Source organism: Anastrepha obliqua, chromosome 2 (genome assembly GCF_027943255.1).
Source record: "Anastrepha obliqua isolate idAnaObli1 chromosome 2, idAnaObli1_1.0, whole genome shotgun sequence".
Classification (NCBI taxonomy): Eukaryota; Metazoa; Arthropoda; class Insecta; order Diptera; family Tephritidae; genus Anastrepha; species Anastrepha obliqua.
In genome coordinates this window covers 5,750,661-5,772,738 of record NC_072893.1, presented here as the reverse complement: position 1 = coordinate 5,772,738, position 22,078 = coordinate 5,750,661, and the positions used below count along the sequence as shown (strand labels likewise).

The window sequence follows — 22,078 nt, the reverse complement described above, 5'->3', positions numbered from 1 at the left end:
CTTCCGAAGATTCTTTATCTGAAACACTACGAGGGATGTATCATCGGATATTGTCATCGTCCAAGCTCCTGCGCCATACGTTAGGGCGGGCATGATGAGATCCTTATAAAGTGCTATTTTGTTCGATCTATTTAATCCAAAGTAGCACTTGTTGGCAAGAAAGGTTCTACGTTGCATTTCACCGATATAAAAATAATAAACACTTCCGTTACACTACAGTTTTAAGCCGACTCCGAACGGCAAATGTTTTTTTACAAGGAGCCTGCCGAACGACGACCGCTATTAGAAACAATGTTTTCTATTATATTGCTGTTTCATGCACTGACTGAGATTCGACTTACGCACTCCCGAATGGTAGTCACTCACCAACTCATTCGGCTACGGCTGCCGCCTGATATACTACCTGTATTATTTCATAAATCCAATGATATCACAGTGTTTGATTTATGTGACAATTTTATTCCAAACATTTTTAAATTTATTCGAAGAAAAATTTCACAAAAGCTTAGATATGGCGTCCTTATAATGTATTTATGTATATCGTACGAGTGTTATACTAAAACAATTTTCTGGTAAAATTTAACGTAAATAAACCAAACTAATTCTAAGGAAACTAAGACACAACATTGCAAATATATTCTTACACTTCAATAAAAATGCAAATCTTAACTACATATACATACATATATAAGCTATAGGCCTAGACTTAGTTGAACTTAAAACTTACAAATGAAAATATACGAATATGTGTATATATGTACATACATTTGTGTATATAAATTGGCTAAGCGGAAGTGAATAGTAATAGCAACTTTACTACCTGAAAAGCTAATACACTTTTCGATTTTCAGTTCAAATTATGGAAAAGGACTCGAACATATGTTCATAGTAACTTTTATAGCCAAGCAATTAATGAATTTATTTTTCAAAGTTGGAAGAAATTATGGCAGCTCTTCATAGGTCATATCGTGTTATCTGGTCAAATCAGCGCATGGTTAAAAAAAATAATAATAAAATAAGTAAAGGGACGTATAACTAACGTAGGAGGAGAGCTGGCAGTTATATGTGATGAAAAATATTTGAACTGTCCACCGTGGAGTAGAAGCCACATGCTTAGTGGATATGTGGGCTCGGATTTTTTATCAAATGATCTAAATACACACATGTAGATGTTGGCAGCTGAGTTAAATACTCGCTTTTTTATGGGATCACTTCCATTAGTATATACTGTTCAAATTTTCGAGGGAGCGAATAGAAGGGACGTGTTTAAATGTTTGCTTTTAACGGAAAGCTTTTACATGAAGTAAAACTCGCCGAAAAAATACATTTTTCATGCGGTGTTCGTCCGATTGGCGTACCATTGCAAGTAAACCTTGATACTAATCACAAGTAGAATGCATAAATTAAACTATCTGTCGCCGAAACGTGAATAGAAGATGCTCGAGCAAAGCGCGAAAAGGTGTTGACATAGATAAATAGCTCAGAGGTTGCTCATTTTAAACGACTTCTCTTTCTTCGATTGTCTGTATAGCGTTGAGCAGCATGGCGAAGGTTGGTCGCGCTTTCGGATCAGCTTGCCAGCAAGGTAGCATTAGTTTGTTGTACACAATTTGTGGGCATAAATCTGGTTTTTGAAGCCTATAAAGTAAAAATATATTATATTAACATAGTAGGTTTTTATAACGGTGTTTTCTGTGTTCCTTCACTGTTGCAAGGCAAATCAAATTAGAGTTTGGTTTTCATTATCTCCTAAATATAAGAGTGTGCTTACCTTTCACCCTGCTGCAGTCGCTGCAAAAACTCCTCTTGAGCTATTTCCCGCTTAGGATCAAGATTTGGCATTTCCCCACGTGAAAACATTTCAAACAACGTCACGCCATAGGACCAAACATCTGACTTCAGTGAGAATTTATTGTATGCTATAGACTCCGGCGAATACCTGTAAATCATGTCGTTTGTAAAAGTTTTTTTTTTATTTTGTTTTTGTTTCATCTAAAATACCATTTTATGGGTATATCCCGTTGGCTCGCTACGAGATAGTAACCATCTGCATTCGCGAATTGTGCCAATCCAAAATCTGATATTTTGACACGATCCTTATCCACTAAAATGTTTCGCGTTGCCAAGTCTCTATGTATAATCTTTTTACTCGCTAAATAGTCCATACCCTTCATGTTAGAGCAATTGGAAAGCGGAGAAAAGAATATTGAAATAAAGGACTAATAAAAAATACTAAATTAACAAACCTTAGCAATATCACTGGCAAAACGCAACAGCCTTTCATTGGTCAAATTAGGCCTCTGAGATCTTAGGTACACATGGAAAGAACCTCCAGATACGTATTCCATTATAATAGAAATAGGCTCGTTGACCGAATATTTAATTTTAACAACATTCGGATGATTCAGAGACTGCAAAAATTCAAAATTATTCAAATAGTTTGGTTAAGCTATGCTTGATGGACTAGCAGACAAATATAAATGCATCAACATTAAAGTACCTGCATTATCTTTATTTCCCGTAAAAAATCTTTTGGGTTCGCCGTAGGTCCGGTCTTTAATGATTTAACTGCCACTTCTTCTGGCGCTGTATTTGGTTCGTTGTAACGTAATTCGCCCAAATGCACAGTACCGTAATGTCCCTCGCCAATTTGTTCATGAATGATAACTTTTCCCACTGGCAAGGTTATAACCCACTGTGTGTCATCGTAGGGTCGATTATGGCGCATACCAAAAGGTTGAAATCGTTGACTGACGGGAATAAATGGTGTGGTTGAGTGATCTGACAAAGTGTCACCGCCCCCACTATTTCCATTATCTAAAGCATTTGATGAGCACATATCGCTATCATACAGAAAACAATCATCAGATACTTCGGTGACAACTGTTTCATAGTTAGACGTGCCCTTCTCTTTGATGGCGCATATTCTCGCAAAGATTTCTTGATAATGAAAACGGCTGTGAGCGTCTAAGCTCCAACCATCCAACATGGTGAAATAAATAACGTCTGGGCAACTTTCACTTGGTTTGTCTAGTATGCCACCAGTTTGGGAACGATTAATTAATAGCTTTTCGGCAACCATGTTTGATTTTCCAACACATTCGAGTTCTTCCAATGGGGGCTTACCATATGCAAATATTTCCCAAATAGTCGTTGCGAAAGCCCACTCATCTGCGCACATGTCACCATGCACGCCATTGAGATTATTATAATATTCCTGGGGTATCCACGGCAAACTAAATCAAAAACACAACAAATTTGAAGCAAACATACACATGAACATAGGTATAATGTCGGGTTCTACATACTCTTCGTAAGAATAGGAACGATGAATTCCAGGATCGCCAATTTTCGCCTCAATCAAGTTCGATTTTGGATCGAATTTCGTCACGAACATATTAGAGCATCTAATAAATCCATGATAGAATCCTTTCTCTTTCTATAATGTGAAATTTGGTAAAATATATTTACAGTCACTGATGACGTATATTCTATTTTAAATGCAAATATTTCTTACCAGGTATACGATTCCTCTAACCAAATCATACACTATAGATATTAGCATCTTAAGAGAAATCTTGTCTTTATGATTTCGCAGGAACTCATCAAGCGGCCCGTAAGGTGTGTACTCCATTACCATGGTGTACGGAGTAGTTAATGTCAAACCGTGCAGCTTAAGAAATTGTGCAGAAAAAATTTGACTGCAAACGCTCGCTAAATCTGTGAATTCCTATAACGAGAAAAATGTTGCTGAATGAAATAGCGAATCAATACGTTAGTAAAAAACAAAAACGTAAGAACATTGGCTTGTTCGAGGCGCGCAATAAAAGCCGCAGTATTACAGCTTTAGACAGGATCGATGACTTCGAGTTTGGCACTTCGACCTCATGGGTTTTTGCGCCCTCTGCACATCACAGTTCCTCATCCATACCCAGTTCCCTTATTAAAGTCAGGATAGAGCTGGGCTGGATTGAGCGTATGTGCCTTTATTCTGGCTGCAATTGGCTGAGATGTCTCAACCTTCTACGCGCTATAGCGCTACATTCCAGAAGAAGGTGCATTCCAGTTTCCTGGGATTGGTCGCAGAAACGACAAAAATCAGTGGAAATGACTACGCAGCAATCTGCAGAGTCCTGGAGGAATGCCCGTGATCATTCTCAGTTTATCCTTGGGGAGGGTTATGAGTTTTTAAACCTCTTTTGGCTGTACAGCATTTATGTACGTTTGTAATACCATTGCAGATGCTGAGCTGATTATTTTCTCGCGTTCGGCACTTATTCTACAGAAATAGGTTAAGGTGAATACGTAATTAGAAAAGTGGAGTTTAGTACAAATATTTTCCTTAATAATTGCGATATTGACTGTAGTTTACTATTGGAAGAGAAGAAGCAATCGTGCAAACAAAATTTGTAAAACACATTGCGTGCGATACTTGAATAAATCGTGCAACACAGCAGATGTGATTGCAGCTCGAACAAGCCCGGCGAATATAAAATTGTTGAAACCCTAAGTGTAAAATGCTTTTGAGTGGCTAGAAGATCAGTTACCTTAGGATCACTTTCCGACAAAAAGATTTTTAGCATGACACTAACGTCTTTACAACCACCGTCTTGGACCCAGTCTCCGCGAACTGTCATAATCTTTCCATTGTCACAAATACGTTGTGTATCTAGGTTAAGAATAAAAGTCATTTGACGTTTGAAAACATAAACGCTTTGCCTCACTTACTTTTATACCATCGTAAATCATGTTTCCGATCAAATATTTGAACTTTTCTTTTGCGGAGCTCAGCTTCACTTAGCTCCGTATCAGTCTTCTTTGGTTGTAAATTTTTTGGCAAACAAATGAGCAGAAGTGGTGCCTTATCTGAATAAACATGAGAAAATCATAACTGTATGAATTATATCTATGAGCGCAAAGGTGTTGTTAAATACCATATTCCGATGGCGGAAGCCACAGCATTTGTGGCGAAATGGAATTCTTCAAATCCTTCAAAGTTTCAAATGCTTTCAAGCCTTCGTTTGAATGTAGTAGCCATTTGTTGTTTTCCCTGGTTATTTTAGTGGTGATTATGTTCTCCCCTAACCTGCCTTTTAGTGATCTGTACATACGGAAATAGAATAATAAAAAATGTCAAGTAAAAATTCAGTATAAATTCCAAAGGCAATTTACTCACGTCTGTGTATTCTTGTCGATATAATATACATCATATTCTTTTTCGCATTGTCGGATTATGCAGCTGACACCTTTTTTCGATTTCTCCCGCAATTTGGCAAAAGAAAAAGCACCACTGTAATAAAATGTAAACCATTCAGTACAAAGGATTTTCAGTTATCAAATTAATAAAGATTTGCTTGTAAGAGTGCAAATGGCATACCCGATTGGTCCATGGCATTTGAGATCCTTTAGTTTTTGCAAAGATGGAGTTGGATAGTTGGCACACAAATCAGTCATCCACTTCGCAGTTACTCTTTAATAGTGGTGAATAACATCATGTCAATTAAGTATGCATAATACATAGATATTGAGGCTGAGAAAGGTTATTTATGTTTGTTGCCTTACCTTAAATAACCTCCTATATATGTAATAAAAGATTCTAGTTCAACTTGCGACTCGAATCGCATGCGATAGCCCTGGGGTAATCCGGTTATTTCCAAATAAGCGCACACACTACCCTCAATACAAATCGCAAAAATATCCTCGACCTTTGCCAAAAGCGTCCACTACAACAACACATAAAAATATATAGTATCTTCATATTCAAAAATATGCAAAAAGAATTTTAACATAAAGTCTTGAAAATTTACCAAGTTATACCCAATACAATAAGTGCAGGTAGTGAGTTACAACGGGCAATGAAAAATTTAAGCGCGTTTTTCTCAAAACGACTTTTCTGAACACGGTGGCCTCGATTTCTCGAAGACTTATGAACCGATTTTAATTTCATTTTTTTTTTTTAATTTTTGTTCATGTATCGGCTACTGTCGTACATAGCCGTTTTTTTAAATTACAAAAATTAATATTTTTCAAGCCTTTCGAAAACAAAAAAAGGGTAAAAACGCAAACTCATTTTTCAAATCTGGACCATTTTCTCAAAACACAAAAAAAAAAAAAAAAATTGATGTATAGATTAAGAATTTTTTTGATTTTTTGCTCTCAGATGATTTTTTACTGCTAGTTGAATACCTACATATATGTTAAATAAGTTATAATTTGTCCGATCCTCAAATAATCATCCCTACTTATAAAATAAAATCATGAAAATTACTTCATTTTCACGAGTTCTCAGTGGTGTTCCCCATTAAAGTACAAGCGGAATAGATTTTATTTAATACTAGCGAAAACCCGCCCGTTCCGCTGGTCGTCTTTCAAAAAATCTAGATTAATTAATTAAATTAAGCCGAAAAATACTGTGTGTTTTTTATAAAAATTCTCGCGCATGAATAGTAATGAAAGAAGTTTTGAATAGTAGTAGCAATTAAAAAACGTTTGATGTGATTTACTTTATTACTTTTTTTATTGTAATACTCTTTGGTATACAATATTCTTCGTTTTTCCATGCGTTGTTGAATAAATGAACAATACCGATGGCTTACCAACTCTTGAGCATGAAACATAAAGTTGGCCATGAGAAAAACATGGGTATTCTAAACCAATACCACAAATTGATAAAGTTTGGCCTTGTGACTTATTAATAGTAATCACGAATGCAAGGCGAACAGGAAATTGAAGACGTTTGAATTCAAACGGCATATCCGATGGTATCATTGGTATTCGCGGTATTAAAACGTCTTCACCAGAGTATTTTCCATTCAAAATTGTTGCTTCAATGACGTTATTCATCAATCTCTAAACTGTTAATCGAGTGCCATTACATAGTCGTGGTTGATTTATGTTTCTCAACATTATAATCGGTGCTCCTATTTTCAAGTTTAGCATGTGTGGCGGTAATCCAGGTAAATCAAGGGAATTCAAAACTTCAGTGGGATAATTTACAATATCATCTTGATTTGTAACAGTGTCAATAGATCGATATGTTTGTTCTGGACTTGGTATGTTAGCCAAAATAGCCGCATTCATTTCATTCACATCTTTATTTTTGCCAGCCATGATGGCTCGTTCACTAAGCCAATCATGATTTTTGTAATTTTTAGGCAAATTTGGGAAAATACTTTGAATTAACTGTTCTTTCGTTTGACTTATTTGACAAAAGTTTGGTTGTAAAGTTATTAAGCCAGTGAAATTATCGACAGGAACTTTGCCATTTCCAATATCCAATAATTGCTTTGAAAATTCAGCAGCTGATGGATTTTTTTGCATTAGAACACGTACATTTGTAGTTAGTTTGAGTGCTTGAACATGTCTCCACAAATATGATGATTTCAAACATGCAGCCAATTCATCTGCTACAGTTGCTCGAGGAATAACAGGCAGTGTTTGTCTAAAATCACCTGCCAGCAGCACTAAGGCACGACCAAATATTTCATTTTTACTACGTAAATCTCGTAATGTCCTATCAAGAGCTTCCAGTGACTTTTTATGTGCCATCGTGCACTCATCCCATACAATTATTTTACACTGTTGTAAAACTTTAGCCATGCCAGAGTTTTTCGATATGTTACAGGTGGGTGTTTCTTCTGTATGCATATTCAACGGCAATTTTAAAGCAGAATGCGGCGTTCGACCGCCATCCAACAAAGTGGCATCAATTCCGGATGAAGCAAGTGCTAAGGCTATTTTATTTTGCGATCTTAAGGTTGCCAAAATTATTGAAAACAAAAAAGTCTTTCCTGTACGGTGCATCTAAAAAGTACAAACCACCACTTTCGTTGTTTATTGCTTCCATCCTTTTATTATATGCGAATTTCTGTTCATCGTTTAGCTTAGGCGTAATCACTCGGATATATTGACATAGTCCATTGATGTTATATTGCTGCTCACGATTAATATCTTGATTGGAAATATCATACATTGGACGATTAGGAGCAATCATTCCTAACTGTCCTAAGCCTTTGTTCGCAATGGCTACGCACATATCTTCAATCAAAATCAATGTTTCATTTTCGATTTCGGGTGTCATCAGAAAATTTGGATTCGCTGTATGACGTGGCATCCGATGCAGTATGTCCTCTGCCATGTACTCTTTATAACTATGCCAAAGCTCAATTGGCCTTGATGGAAAACAGGTTGCAATTATAATTGCAAACAAAGTTCGCATTTGATGTGGACTACTTATAGCTGCTGAATCGGCTAGTGTATTATTCCAAAGGGCATCATCTTCAAGTAAATTTAAACGTTCACATGCATCTCGATATGTGTAACACAATTGACCATTGACAGTTTTCAAATTGTTAAAAGAAGTTGGTCCTCGAACATTTATTAGGAACAAACGCAAATAAAAAATTCGTCATTTTTAGGATGCACTGAATAAATGCGTCCTAGAGTATCTGCGTGAAAGATACCTGGATGACCTTGTACTGGTGTGCCTTGTTTCGGTCTTAGAAAGTTTTTTGATGACGGATTCCATGTGTAATATTGTGGCACTTCTGAATACAATAATGTTCTGGCAAATGGATCAATTTGACATAAACTAAAAAATGCCGTGAGCGTGGTAGCTGGTGGATTTTGTTCTAATCGAATTGCGTTGTCTGGTGTGAATAAATTCGTCGTCCGTTTTGAAGATGAACTGCTAAATGAATAACTGCTGGATGTCGTTCATGTATGGAAAATGAAAAAATTCTCCATATCGCCTCGTTTGTACTGATATATCGACCTGTTTGATATGTTGCTATTTCATCGTTGGCATCAGCTGCACCAAAAACTGCCATGTCACTTCCTATTGTTACACATTTACATATGTATTTGATCGATTTAACCGAATTACAGTATTCTACGTTTATGCGAGCCTTAAAAGTCTTTGACAACAGTGGTGAATACGGTACAATCCACCGATTATCGATTTCAATTTCTTCATAACGAATTTTGACAATTACAGTTTTACCATTATCTTCAGGCGATCTTCGTCTATATTGTGGATAACCATCATTGCCAGTGATAGTGTCCGATACTAATGCTTTTGGGAAACGTTTAGTACATTTTCCGTCGACCATACACGGTGAATTTTGATTTAATACGCCACATGGTCCATGAATCATGTTCTGTGTTACAACATCAAATAATCCTGGATCAACTATTTCATCTGGAATTTCTGCCAAAATAACTGCGTCAAATTCATCTGTTGTGATCTTGTTATGCAACCAAATAAGGATATGGGCGTGAGGTTGTCCTCTTTTTTGCCATTCAACTGAGTACATAAAACAGCGTACATCTCCAAAAACCTTTTGTTTCACGATGAAATCCATAAGTATTTTTAATTTTTGTTTGAATACTCTTGCAGTAATGTCGTGTCGATCTTGTGGCGATTGGCCTGGGAATAAGTGATCTTTTATTTCAGTCAATCGCGGATTGCAAGTGAAAGTAATAAAAAGATCAGGTCGACCATAAGACCGAACATAACAAATAGCGTCTTGAGCATATTCATGCATATGGCGAGGTGATCCAGTATATGTCGCTGGTAATATTATCAGATCTCAATTTTGTCTGGTTAAATCGAATAAAATTTAAACGTTCTGTCTCAATTTTTGCATACATATCGACGATATATTGATGAAAAAGTTTACGACATTTGAGAAGATGATTAACCTTATTCTGTGTTATCATACATCGATATGAATAGAAATTCATCGAGCTTACTTTCTTATCTATTTCTTGTCCTGCATACAAAAAAATTGAAAAAGTAACTACAAATTATGAATTTTTTACTTTTATTTATTTTTCTTCAATACACTCACCACTTGTTGGATTTACCATTTTTATATTCAAATTGTATCCTTCTTCGCCACTCCAAAATAATATTGTAATGCATCGTAAAAGCGGTGTGTTTCAGCTACTCTTTGAAGTTGATTGTTACGACGATGAAGCACAATATCACGTTTTTTCAAAATTGTCACCGACAATTACTATTGCAACTTCATCAACAGATGGTGCATTATATCTTCTGGCATGCATGAGAACTGGCGTTTTGTTCGGTCGTATTACAATTTTGTGACTATCCGACATCATTCGTTCAAGAGATGTACGAAAGAAATGAACCAATTCATTATGTTCATGAAAGAATTCTTGCAATTGTATAATTATTCCTCGCCGAATATTGTGACTAATTGCACATCGTAAATCAATCTCTGTCTCGGTATTTCCAACAAAGTAAATTTGCAAAAATTTGTGATTTTGTTCAGGGAGTGGCAATAATGAACCAACTCTATGATAAATTTGACCTTGTATCTGAAAGGAGTATACAGAAGTGTCAAAAAATGGGATCTTGTTGAAATCAAATAAATCATGAATTTGGATGTTATTGTTTGATAAACCATTTGAGTCAATCACCTTAAATGTTGGCATGTAATTGTCTCTCACAATTTTATCAGCCCCAAAAGAAGTCATTTGAAATGATAATTGTATGTTTGAATGTTTTTCAAAAAATGCTTTGATTCTAGAGTTTCACCTGAGAGCAATGAATTCAGCGGTTCTGGTGGTGGATTTAAAATCGGTAATTTAACTTTACCGCCTGCACAGCACATGCCAGGTGTTTCAAACTTGAAATTTAATGCATGACAATATTGACAGATCGTATTCATTGTGCCAATATTCACCGATTTAAGCATACTATACTCAAGCACAGGATTGTATTGAAACGCAACACGATGTAAGTTAATATTATTTAGATGATTTGCCTTGCTTCTTGATTTCGTATTCTTTGATTTTGACGTCTTGCAATTTGACGATGTTGTTCCATTCGAAATCTATTCGTGGGTCTTTGTTCAGCAGATGAATGAGCGGAACGTGACCTTGCTTGACGGTCTCGACAAGTTGTAAGACGATTTTCATGTTGTTCGTTTGTTCATTTGCTCTTGAATTTATCCTGTTTTGTGTTTCTACAAAACGACGACCAATATTTTGTCTACGTCGTGTCATTTTTGTTTCTACAATTGTTCACTGAAAAGAACGTGTGAAGAATAGTGTTTATACCTTCGCCCGTTGTAAAGTTAATTAGAAGAAGATGTGATGACGCTCAACAAAATCACTATGATATTTCTCCTATTTGACTGCGTTATGATGTCACTGTAATGGTATCATTGCAAAAATGTCAAATAATTTCCTTTTTTTCTAATTTTGTTACCATCAAACGGGAAAAAAATTTGATGAAAATACCAACACTATTTGTCCACTGTATTCGGTTCTATGCGCACTTTCTTCTTAATTAATCACGGCTAAATGACGTCACTATTGAACAAATTTTGAAGAAAATTGATTTTATTTCTTTGTTTAAAATAACTTTCATATTTTGTTGTCCTTTTTTCCATCCAGAAAATCTTGTGTATATACTCACGCAAATTTACCGCTATACTGTTTTTTTCTCGGAACGCATTACTTTGAAGAGTATGTGATAAATACAATTTGTCCGTTGTACAGTTAGTAGTCGACGCGATAACGCTCAAAAAATCACTTTTATTTTCTTCTTTTGTAACCACAATATGACGTCACTATTGAATAAATGTTGATCAACATTGATTTTATTTCTTTGTTTGAAATAATTTTCATATTTCGTTATCTTTTTGGCAATTAAGAAAAAACTTGTGTATATACTCACGTAAATTTACCACTGTTCACTTTGCACTAACAAAATAAAATTTCTTTCTTTTCCGGCTTTATCGTGGCAAATAATATTTTGAAACAATTTTGCGTGAAAAATTTTAAATATTTCAGTAAATCTTCGTTTCCTATCAAATAGATGCAAAATATTCTAAATATTTACTCAAATGGTTGTTTTATCAGAAAACAATTTTAAAAACGTGGTTTTCTCTGGAGAAAAAATACTCACTTGTTGTTTGCTTGAAAATCAGATCAGAAAGAAAGTTTGAGCGCGTCGTTGTTCCGTTCTGCATTTGCATAGATGCGCTCCCCTTTACACATAAACAACAACATCAATCGTATGATACATACACTTCGTCGTGTACGAAAAAGCGGAGAAGGAGAAGAGAACTGTTCTATTCCCCTCCGTTTTAACCCAGCTATGTGTTCAGGTGCAAATTACTTTTTTGCGTGAAGTCTGATATAAAATAAGTTCTATTTACTCTTCTTAAATTTTTGTAAACTTTTCCAGGCGAAGTAAAAAAACTGACATATATTTGCTTCAACCGTATATTTGTGAGTACACAGGTAATACGTAAATATATGAATGATATAGTTAATATCTCATATTAGCATAACCTTTCTGCAAAAAATTAAGGAAACGATCACCCATCACGCCGGCAATGATACAATGAATTTTTCACGGGAGCGTGTCATTATTCTGGGTGACAAAATTCTGTACATTGCAAAAAAATTCTGTTTTTTTAAATTCTGCTTTCTAAAATTCTGCTTTTTCAAAATTCTGCATGTTTAATGCGAAAAATTCTGGTTTATTCAAGTTTTGTGATTTTCGTCATACAAGAAGTAACAAAATAAACATTTATTCCATAAATATACATATGTATATGTTTAAGCGATAACAATATTTTAATTTAGCCAATTACAATGTTTTTTGGAATTCTTTTTAAATATGTAGTGTGACTCAATTCATTTCTTTTCTTAATAATTCTTCGTAGCTGTTCGTTTTTTTTAGAAGAGTTCTACACAAAAATACTGTGGATAGCGTAGCCGGAGTTGGACTGATGAGGGTTATTTTTTTGAAGCGCGGCCGAAGGCCGCCCACGCGAAAAGGAGTTCTACGCAAATATACGGTGGATTGCGTAGCCGGAGTCGGACTGATGAGGGTTATTTTTTTGAAGCGCGGCCGAAGGCCGCCCACGCGAAAAGAAGTTCTACGCAAAAATACTGTGGATTCTATCGAAACTGAAGAAAAAATTATTATTATTATTATTTTTTATTTAATATCTCGAATAATAATAAAAAATAATAATAATAATAAATTAAATAATTGCATTACCTCTTTAAAATTGCTAACATTATATTTTAATACAGAATTTTGTAATACAGAATTTTGAAAGCAGAATTTTAGAAAGCAGAATTTTAGAAAGCAGAATTTTAAAAAAGCAGAAATTTAAAAAGCAGACTTTTAAAATGCAGAATTTTGTACACACAGAATTTCGACACCAACCCATTTCTCACTATAACTGACTTCAGATTAACGTTTATATAATAAGCGTATATGTAACATTTTAAAATTTTTTTAGAATTTTTTTTTTAATTTTTAATAATAAGTGGTCCTCCTCTTTCTCTTCCTGTAGCTATTTCTTTTCCTCTTCCATCTCCAGCTCCATCTCCTTTCTTTATCCCGGAAACGGGCAGTAAAAATTACTTCACTTAAAAGCTTTCATCAACAGCTTCCATCTGATACCCATATTGTACAAACACATCCAAGGGTACCTTGGTCCACCTTTTCGGCTATATCTCGAGACCCTGGTCACTAAGAGGTCTAAAAAATACTCTGTATTAAAGCACTCATCAGTAGCTTTGATTTGATACCCACAATGTAAAAACACATCCTAGGGTTACCCGGGTCCTCGTTTTGGCCTTCGGCAGCGCCACCTGGTGGCGAGTGGAATCAATAAGCATATTATACTAACCTTCTCCGTGGAAAAATATATATATGTATATACCAAATTTCATAATAATCGGCCCAGACGCACACGACCAAAATGTATTCAATTCTAATGTGCGGTACAAAAAATGCGTGCGGCAAATAGCAAAAACACACTCACTTAACCGACGCACCGCACACACACGCGTTAACGGATTTCAACCAAACTTCACAGAAACCTTTGCCAAAGCAACACCAACAATGTGTGAAACTTTCATTGTGTTCCTTACACGCGTTGCTGAGATTACCACGGACAAACGCACACTTTTTTTCGGCTTAATTTTTATATATAGGTATAGATTTTTATATATGTACATATATAGATTATATTTTTCGTTAATTCCACAATATTAGCTATGTCAAATTTTTTTTTCCAAGGCCTTTACTAAGATCGTCGATTAAATATTTTTACTCTCAGCTCTGATTATTGTATGATATTTGAACTAAGATTTGTTGTATGTGATGAAAAGACTTAAAAATAAAAATATCTTCTTTTTATAATTTGACCAACGTTTTATCATCGCTTATCTCGTTTACGTGCAGAAGATCTGAAATTCTGGAGCAAATTAAAAAAAAAAAAAACTTGCGTGGACTAATACAAATTCAGATCGATATGGGGCAGAAGTAATATTCACGGATGAATCTTCCTTTTGCGTTGGTCCTGGGCGAACCGTTCAGCATCTAGTTAAAGTTCGTGTTTGGATCTGCTTCTCAAAATTGGGAGGTTTATTTGTATTTACCACCAATTTGAATGCGGTACCGACCAATAAAATTTGCCAAAAAGCATTATTGCTGTCAGCTGCGAAAATGTTTGGAAGAGCTAGCCAACCTTGGATTTTAAAAGAAGACAACGTTCCTTAGCATCAAAGCCAAAGGTTTGTAGAGGTGAAGCAGCAAAATGGCGATGAAATGTTGGTTCACAGTCGCCTGATACCAATCCTATTGAACATATTTGGGCAATAGTTAAGCAATAAATTGAAGGAAATCAAATATGAACGGTCAAATAGTTATCAAGGAGAATTCGGCTGATTTCGAGCCGATTACCTCCACAACTTGTGCAGAAGTTAACATAAAGTACAACTCGAAATGTGCTGCCATTATAGCTAACAATGGTGACTAGACATTTTATTGCGCATAAAAAATATTATAAGCTCATACAACGCACTTTGTTAGAATCGAAGTGGTCCAATGGTTTTTAAGTTATGTTTCTATTCGACTGAAGCATATTTTCAATTTTTATTTTCTGTTTCGTCGTACAAAATAACATAACAAATTATCTCTCTTATTATTTAATGAAATTCTAAAATAATATCATACTAGCAGGGAGAGTCACCAACGCCTCTTCTTGTCTATAACCACTTTGAGAAGTGGAAAGCAAGATGTGTGAGCTAAAACCTTAGTTATCCAATAACCAGGGTAAGTAATATCGCCTAATATATCTTACTTCACCACAGTAGTGAAGAAGCGTGCAGCCCTGATACTGCTGCACAATAGCAAAGTTTCTTTTAAATGCACAGCATCATCACAGCAACTGGCGTCATAAACAAATTGATAAGATAACTGTTATGGTGTTTGTTTTAAAAAAAACATCACCTTAAGCGAGGTGACAGACAGGCCCTATGCCGAAGTAAAGTTGTTTAACAATTTTTCTTTTTTGGTTATAATCTAGAAAAAAAGCTGAGCTGCAAGAAGACAGTGGGCTTGGAAACTTATATACACTCGAACATATTAGAAATGTATGTAATGCGTACTCTATATAGATTAGCTTGCATGCATGTTTTCTTACCTTTACTTTCTCCCGTGAAATTTTCAAGCCAGGCTCTGGGTGGTCATGAGTGTCTAATTTTACAAAAACTCTCGTGCCACCATTTTCGCTGTAATCGTTCCCAACCGCCGGTGGGCGGTCCGATAACAGATCATCATTTGGGATATAATTTACAGTAGCAACATACATTTCCATTAAATAATTGGAAGCCAACTTACACACTTCAGAGATATAATAAAATTTGAATTCTGTAAAACCAATCTTCTTTTCCCGTACATTTCTGAAAAATCCACATATTTTAGATTTCACAAAATATTTGTGCTGTTTTAAGAGTGTGTGAGGCAGATAACGTTTATAATTGTTTTCTATTTGTTCAATTATTTCACGCTTATAATTTTTCTCCAATCTTTCGGCTGCTGTACTGTTTGCTTCCAAATCGATAGACATATCCATAACAGCAAAACCCATCACACTATCTTTTTTCTCTGGATGCCGTATTTCGGGAATTTTCTCGTTTACTATATCGTAACGAATTTGCCAATATAGATACTCATAGGCCTCTTTATCCAAGTTTTTTAATTGGGTATCAATATTCGGAACTTTAATCCGCATACGGAAACAGTAGCGAACACCACGCTTCAAACTATTGCCGGGAATCGCCCATTCATTTTCTGAGTCCAAGACTCGTAATCCAAACAATAACCGAGTCGTAGGTAATATTTTAAGCTGGCGGCACAATGATAAGCAGATGTCCTCGCAAGTTAGAGAATTGGCGAATTCATAATCCTTTAGGTCTTCGTAGTTGAAGATCTTGTTTGTAGTTTGTGGCGACATCCTCGTGGAAGAAGCTGGCGACTGAGATGGCGTTGTAGAGCTGGACACATCGCCATGGTCGCCATTACTAATGTTCCCATTACTACGTAACGAATTGACGCATCCCATGGAAAATGAGGCACTACTGGTGTCCAACAAAGTAATAGTAGTATGTGTTGTACCAGATGCGTTGGAAGCTTGGTTCATAATCCACTGATATATTTCAAACTTTTCACCCAATGAGCGTATCATTAAAAAGTGGAGAAAGACTAAAAACAGATGCCTTCAGATTGTAATACTCGCTTCAAATTCCTTTCCTTTTTCGCATTGTACGATGTATTTTTCACCTATATTCGTGTTTTTCCTGCTTCATTTTTATGACGTATTTATTGAACAGAACATACAGTCGGCGTAATTTAATGATTTTTATAATTATTGAAGCGTTTTATACCGATAGCAATTGCCGTACAAATATATATTTTGCTTGTAAATCGTAGCAACTTTCATATCATTTCTGAATTCTTCTCTTTTTTATCAGATGTACGCCATTTTGAAACAACAACTTTCATACATTCAGGGTTGTATTTAAAGTTCATGAAAAGTGTACATATTCGTGTAAATCAATTAAATTCAACAAACGTTAATATGTACTTAAATGAAAAATACACGTACTTAGTTTGTTGCCTAAAATATAAAATATAGCATAAATCAAACTAGTGATTATTCCAAGATGTGTAGTAATTTTACAGTAATTGTTATAAAATGTTCAAAAGAGCATAACAATTGGTCTCAAGTGTCGTACATATGTAAGTCCATTGATGCATCCCTGCATTACTTGCTGTTTCTACCACAAACAAAAACAGAAATCGGAAATCATAAATCAACTTTAAAAAACAAAATAAGAGTATTAAACTCTAAGAATATTAAGAAGGCTTATGTATGTAGTTTGTACTCATGATTTTATATTGTATTCACAAGTTAATTTAGTTCTGCTGTGCATAATCATGCGAATTCTCATCTCGAATGCTTCTAAATGCTATTACACTAGTAAAGCATTAATATTTACTGCCGGGGTTGGCTTCCACCATTCGACCCGGTAAATGTAGACTTAAAAAATTAATCTATTTAATGTGTATACTTTTACTTTTCCAGGCCAAATCATTTATTAATACAAAACCAAAAGATGTCTCATTGCAAAAACTCACAAAAAATAAAATTTTTGACACAAGACGAAGCAATTAATATTGATGTAGAGTTATTTAACGAATATAAGTTTAGTGTCGATCAACTTATGGAACTGGCTGGTTTGAGCTGCGCCCAAGCCATAGCAAAATGTTACCCAGCCGAACGATATAAGCGGGTTCTTATATGCTGTGGGCCTGGTAACAACGGCGGTGATGGATTAGTGTGCGCTCGACATTTATCCCTGATGCGTTATCAACCAACCATTTACTACCCAAAACCAACACCAAAAGAACTATATGAAAATCTAACCCATCAGTGCATGCGTCAATCTATACCATTTCTTAATACAAACCCAACTCTTGAAACAACAAATGAATGCTTCGAATTAATTGTTGATGCACTTTTCGGTTTCAGCTTTAAACCACCAGTTCGAGAGGTATTTATACCTATAATGGAAATACTTCAAAAGACGAACATACCGATTGCAAGGTGAGTTGCACAAACTTAAAAACTCAAGTTTTAAAAAACAAAAATTCGAATAGCATTGATATACCAAGCGGCTGGGATGTCGAAAAAGGCAAATTAAATGAAGATTTCGAACCAGAACTGTTAATATCGCTAACAGTTCCAAAACTGTGCGCCAGTTCATTTAAAGGAAAATACCATTATTTGGGAGGACGTTTCGTTCCACCAGCCCTCCAAGAAAAGTACCAACTACATTTGCCCGAGTATCCAAACTGCGACTTGTGTGTGAAATTGTAAATTTATAAATGATTTGCCTATGTACATATGTTAGTAAATACATATTTATTAAAGCAACACTTATTTGTACACTCTATTGTAATGTTTTTTACGGCGATCCTCTTCGAAAGTATTATTTCGTGCCCATTCCTTGAGATTGCCTTTTGAACGCAGTATTGCAGACTTCGAATCGACGTCGCGCATAACGAATGGTGAAAATCCAGCTATGTAATCATCATCTAGAGCATTTGTTTTAGTTTTTGCCACACGCGAAGGCATTTGCCTTGGTATCGGTTGATCTTCAAAAAGTATTGGATTGCGCGAATGTTTTCCTCCCTGGAATCTTGGTAAGCTCTGATTCTTATATTTGGCCGTCAGGGGCCGACGTGTATTTATGTGAATCTAAAACAGAACGAACTTATATTTAACACATATCTGTTATACTGCAATGAAAACATGCATACTTACAACTTGCTTCCCATTTTCATCTAAACTAACAGCCACTCGTTTAAGACTTTTGTTGCCGCAATTTGGACAAAAAACTTTTGTCATTATACTTGTTGTTTTAAAACATGCATAGCAGCGCAAAATATATGTACGCAGGTTTTTAATAACGCGCCCATCTAGCGCACATATTTGCAAATTCATTTGTTTTAATACATTTTGAAGAGCATAATCTGTCGACATGCACGCAACATGGGGAACAACCATTGATTCCACTTTACCTTCTAGTGATTTTTTCACCTTTTTAATGTTAGCTGGAGTAATCCAACCACCATCAATGTTGTCTTCATCATCTATGGTAGATTCAGATTGAGTTATAGTTGTTTCCTGATTATCATCGCCATCTAATTCATCAGAATCATGATCTTGTTCATTATCTCCAGTCCTTTGAGGAACAAGTATATCGCAAGCGTCATCATTCTCATCGCATCTCAATTTTTCAAAGAATTTATCAAGCTCTTCTTGTGTTATCTCATTGTCATTATTATGACTTTCGGTTGGGTTATTTATTTGCAAATCAATTGCATTCTTCACAGCATCAAGTTCCTTGTTATCCCCAGCGTCTTCTACGTAGCCATTAGGTTCAGAGTCGTCTTCTTCATCTTCACTACTTGATCCACCACTTGGATTATACCATCCTGCTAACTTCGTGTTTTCTTGTAATTCCTCAGGCTTCTCTTTAGATGCCACCACTTTCGAGAGAACAGGTTCACTTCGTAAATGTTCAGAGCCTACATTGTCCACCTCAAGTTCGTATGTTAAAGAAATCACTTTAATGTCGATGCCCGAGAGACTAGCATAGTCACCGGTCTTTTTGGCAAATTCCACACAGTGCTTCACACTCTCCGTTCGGGGCTCACGGACTTGCAAGTCAAAAGGCAGTACACATAGCCGACGAATCTGTCTCTTGTTGCGCACCTCTTTAATAACATCTGGTACCGTTAATACATTTTTCGCGTAATCCTTTAATGAACATCATATTAAGTTGCGGCAAAATATATTAAATACACACTTACATTTAGCTGAACTGCATTGATAAAGGCTGTGGTGTCAGCCACCAAGAATTCAATTTTTCTTTCCACTTCAGTCATAGTTAGTAAAGTAAATATTTAGTTTCATATATTATATTTTCGCTTTCTTACACACGTGGAAGAAGAAGGGCTGCTGTAAATAGTACTGACAAATATACCGCGTTCACACAAGGCAAATTTCGTAGTCGTGGGTATTTACATTTTAATTATTCGCCATAACCATTAGCAGTTTTGAAATATTTGGGGTGTTCACAGTTCGTTCCAAATTGTGTCGGGAAAATATAGAAGTCTACATATTGAGACATTTTAGCATCAAACTGTGAGCACTGGTTTCTAGTATGCATCGCAAAACTGTATTGGTGTTGCCAGACGTTTCTTCTTTGCGTCAATTCGGCAGTTTAGTTTATAATTCACATTAGACTTTGAATGCTCTTTGAAAATTGTCATCCGGTGATAATATGCTGATTATGGATTTGCACTGGATTTGTTAATGAATTATTCAAGTAAGCATTGCTTTCATACTAAACATAATATCTAATTGTGCTCATTGAAAGGTGGCGATGAAGAAACTTCTGTACTCTAAATTCTTCTACTAAATGTAAATATTTAGTTTTTGAAATTATAAAACATTGAAATTTTGTTGATTAAAATTTTTTGTAATTAAAATTTTTCATCTCCATTTCCTTTTTAATTTCTAATTCTTTCATTGCGATTCTTTCTCGCATTGCCAGTTGGTTATCAGTTTGAGTCGGTCGTTACTTTTAAATTCTTGTTTTTAAGTTTCTGTTTTCAGTTCAACTTCTTTAGCTTTTAAAGCCTCATTCTAAGTCTACTCATTCTTTAGCCATAACTCCATTTCATTGTGAATTGACCCCAAGTATTTGACATAGTGTCGTTCTGGAATATATGGTTTTCTACCCACTTGTTACAGGAATGCTTAGAAGTTCGACGATTGTTAGTATTGGAATGGATGGTGACGGTACTTAATTTTCTACTTCGGGATTACTGGCATGGGGTGATTCTTTCGAGACACTTTCAATACGCTCCTTATCACCAATTACATAAAACGTTCGTGACTACCTGTCCAGTGGAGTTTTCTGTTCCCTTTGCTTATAATCAGGTTCTACATGTTCCATTGTAGAAGTTCACACAAGTGGGACTGATCACTATTCACTTCGGAGTGCCCAAGACGATTCTTCTGCATATGGTCCAAGCAGCTCACAACATCCAGGCTTCACCTAAGTATCCTCTGGGTAGCTTTCGACCATCCATTCGAGAGCGAGCTAATGTAAGAAGGCGAAGCAACCCAGGAGAGCTGGCATCTTTCAAATTGGTAGATGGAAATATGCTGCATTTTGCTTACTTCGTGGTAGCTTGCTTTGAACTGTTGTTTATATAGTTTGAAATTTTTTTTTTCATTTCCCCAACATCTTTATTTGTGGTGACATCGTGTATTTTAGCGTTACCACATACCGTAATAGCGTCTTGTTAGACGATATATAACAGATGAAAAAGTATGCTTTCAAATGTCTGCAAACAAAGTTCCATATCGCTTTAGAGAAATATTGTACAGCGCTAGAGATATTTTATAGTACGTGAAGACGGTTAGTTACTTAAAGCCATATTATACATAGTCGATTGCGTAGTCGATTTTAAATATCTATATCAACATAATATATCGCCAGTTTACCATTCTTAATTTTTTCGTGAAGAAAAATGGCGACTGTTTTAGAATATCATTGGTGAAGAGTTGTTAAAAATACACTAAAGCACATTGCATGTTTGCATTAATATACAGGCAAAGAAAATAGCGAACTCCTAGTTATTGGAATATATAACGTAAAAGTGGTTAAGAATATTTAGAAATTCTATCTATTTGGGATTTAGCTTCAAGTTAAAGGTGAACAGATATTACATTTGCTATGTGGAACCAATGGGCCGCGGTTGCTGCAGCTACTCCAATGCCACCTATACCGGCACCTCAATGTCCGCCGCCGCAACCACCACCACCAACAGCAGCACCGCCACCACCATCAACTGCACCTCCGCCAGCTCCAGCAGAGCCATCAACTGGCAATACGGCAGCACCAATAATAGGACCAATGCTTCCTTCCACCTCCACTGCAACAACCCCATCTGCCCCACCAGCTTCAAGTGGTCCGTATGGACAGTATACTGAAGCGCAATATGCGGCGCTGACTCCGGAGCAGCAGTATGCCTTGCAGCAACACTGGCAGCAATGGCAAGCTTATCAACAAGAATATGCTAAATGGCATGCTCAGTACGGTGAGCAGGTAAGTGGAATCGTGTAGTGAAATAAAATTGTCAAGTGTGTTTACG

The 22,078-nt window shown here is 35.8% G+C and overlaps 6 protein-coding genes across 8 annotated transcripts in view; 3 read left to right on the top strand and 3 right to left on the bottom strand.

Moving 5' to 3' along the window:
• Nucleotides 1-22,078, top strand: part of LOC129236986 (chondroitin sulfate synthase 1) — a 107,298-nt gene that overhangs the window by 28,771 nt on the left and 56,449 nt on the right. The window lies entirely within an intron of this gene.
• Nucleotides 439-16,821, bottom strand: LOC129236985 (tyrosine-protein kinase hopscotch). The gene is made up of 14 exons (XM_054871328.1): nucleotides 15,486-16,821; nucleotides 5,563-5,723; nucleotides 5,378-5,470; nucleotides 5,177-5,290; nucleotides 4,935-5,101; nucleotides 4,729-4,866; nucleotides 4,548-4,669; nucleotides 3,518-3,730; nucleotides 3,309-3,439; nucleotides 2,501-3,236; nucleotides 2,247-2,411; nucleotides 2,002-2,168; nucleotides 1,772-1,939; nucleotides 439-1,638 (listed from the first exon to the last, which is right to left on the bottom strand). The coding sequence occupies exons 1-14, from the start codon at nucleotides 16,527-16,529 to the stop codon at nucleotides 1,497-1,499; spliced, it is 3,561 nt and encodes a 1,186-aa protein (XP_054727303.1). The 5' UTR covers nucleotides 16,530-16,821; the 3' UTR covers nucleotides 439-1,496.
• LOC129236994 (uncharacterized) lies at nucleotides 9,857-11,358 on the bottom strand. The gene is made up of 2 exons (XM_054871341.1): nucleotides 10,444-11,358; nucleotides 9,857-10,341 (listed from the first exon to the last, which is right to left on the bottom strand). The coding sequence occupies exons 1-2, from the start codon at nucleotides 10,498-10,500 to the stop codon at nucleotides 9,988-9,990; spliced, it is 411 nt and encodes a 136-aa protein (XP_054727316.1). The 5' UTR covers nucleotides 10,501-11,358; the 3' UTR covers nucleotides 9,857-9,987.
• LOC129236992 (NAD(P)H-hydrate epimerase) lies at nucleotides 14,935-18,293 on the top strand. 3 transcript variants are annotated; one of them, XM_054871338.1, is made up of 3 exons: nucleotides 14,935-15,115; nucleotides 17,430-17,951; nucleotides 18,005-18,293. In XM_054871338.1, exons 2-3 carry the CDS (start codon nucleotides 17,461-17,463, stop codon nucleotides 18,222-18,224), a joined length of 711 nt encoding a protein of 236 aa, XP_054727313.1. In that variant the 5' UTR covers nucleotides 14,935-15,115; nucleotides 17,430-17,460; the 3' UTR covers nucleotides 18,225-18,293. The 3 variants fall into 3 exon arrangements, with proteins under 3 accessions (XP_054727313.1, XP_054727312.1, XP_054727311.1); XM_054871337.1 differs by lacking the exon at nucleotides 14,935-15,115 and adding an exon at nucleotides 17,197-17,214; XM_054871336.1 differs by lacking the exon at nucleotides 14,935-15,115 and adding an exon at nucleotides 17,228-17,373.
• LOC129236989 (RNA-binding protein NOB1) lies at nucleotides 18,207-19,891 on the bottom strand. The gene is made up of 3 exons (XM_054871333.1): nucleotides 19,724-19,891; nucleotides 18,672-19,670; nucleotides 18,207-18,605 (listed from the first exon to the last, which is right to left on the bottom strand). The coding sequence occupies exons 1-3, from the start codon at nucleotides 19,796-19,798 to the stop codon at nucleotides 18,285-18,287; spliced, it is 1,395 nt and encodes a 464-aa protein (XP_054727308.1). The 5' UTR covers nucleotides 19,799-19,891; the 3' UTR covers nucleotides 18,207-18,284.
• Nucleotides 21,443-22,078, top strand: part of LOC129236983 (probable WRKY transcription factor protein 1) — a 38,370-nt gene continuing 37,734 nt past the window's right edge. The window contains exon 1 of the mRNA XM_054871327.1: nucleotides 21,443-22,032. Coding sequence (XP_054727302.1) covers nucleotides 21,661-22,032 — 372 coding nt within the window. The 5' untranslated portion in view covers nucleotides 21,443-21,660. The remainder of the gene's footprint in view (nucleotides 22,033-22,078) is intronic.

Excerpts from the sequence above, each read along its gene's own strand:
- LOC129236994 (XM_054871341.1), bottom strand. The coding sequence starts at position 10,500 with ATGACTTCTTTTGGGGCTGATAAAATTGTGAGAGACAATTACATGCCA. Across the intron at positions 10,342-10,443 it reads ATTACATGCCAACATTTAAG|ATACAAGGTCAAATTTATCA; the intron begins GTGATTGACTCA and ends TACTCCTTTCAG.
- LOC129236992 (XM_054871336.1), top strand. The coding sequence starts at position 17,282 with ATGCGAATTCTCATCTCGAATGCTTCTAAATGCTATTACACTAGTAAA. Across the intron at positions 17,374-17,429 it reads GGCTTCCACCATTCGACCCG|GCCAAATCATTTATTAATAC; the intron begins GTAAATGTAGAC and ends TTACTTTTCCAG. Across the intron at positions 17,952-18,004 it reads ACGAACATACCGATTGCAAG|CATTGATATACCAAGCGGCT; the intron begins GTGAGTTGCACA and ends AAATTCGAATAG.
- LOC129236989 (XM_054871333.1), bottom strand. The coding sequence starts at position 19,798 with ATGACTGAAGTGGAAAGAAAAATTGAATTCTTGGTGGCTGACACCACA. Across the intron at positions 19,671-19,723 it reads TCAATGCAGTTCAGCTAAAT|GATTACGCGAAAAATGTATT; the intron begins GTAAGTGTGTAT and ends TGTTCATTAAAG. Across the intron at positions 18,606-18,671 it reads ATGAAAATGGGAAGCAAGTT|ATTCACATAAATACACGTCG; the intron begins GTAAGTATGCAT and ends GTTCTGTTTTAG.
- LOC129236985 (XM_054871328.1), bottom strand. The coding sequence starts at position 16,529 with ATGATACGCTCATTGGGTGAAAAGTTTGAAATATATCAGTGGATTATG. Across the intron at positions 5,471-5,562 it reads TATATAGGAGGTTATTTAAG|AGTAACTGCGAAGTGGATGA; the intron begins GTAAGGCAACAA and ends CCACTATTAAAG. Across the intron at positions 1,639-1,771 it reads CGACTGCAGCAGGGTGAAAG|GCTTCAAAAACCAGATTTAT; the intron begins GTAAGCACACTC and ends TTTACTTTATAG.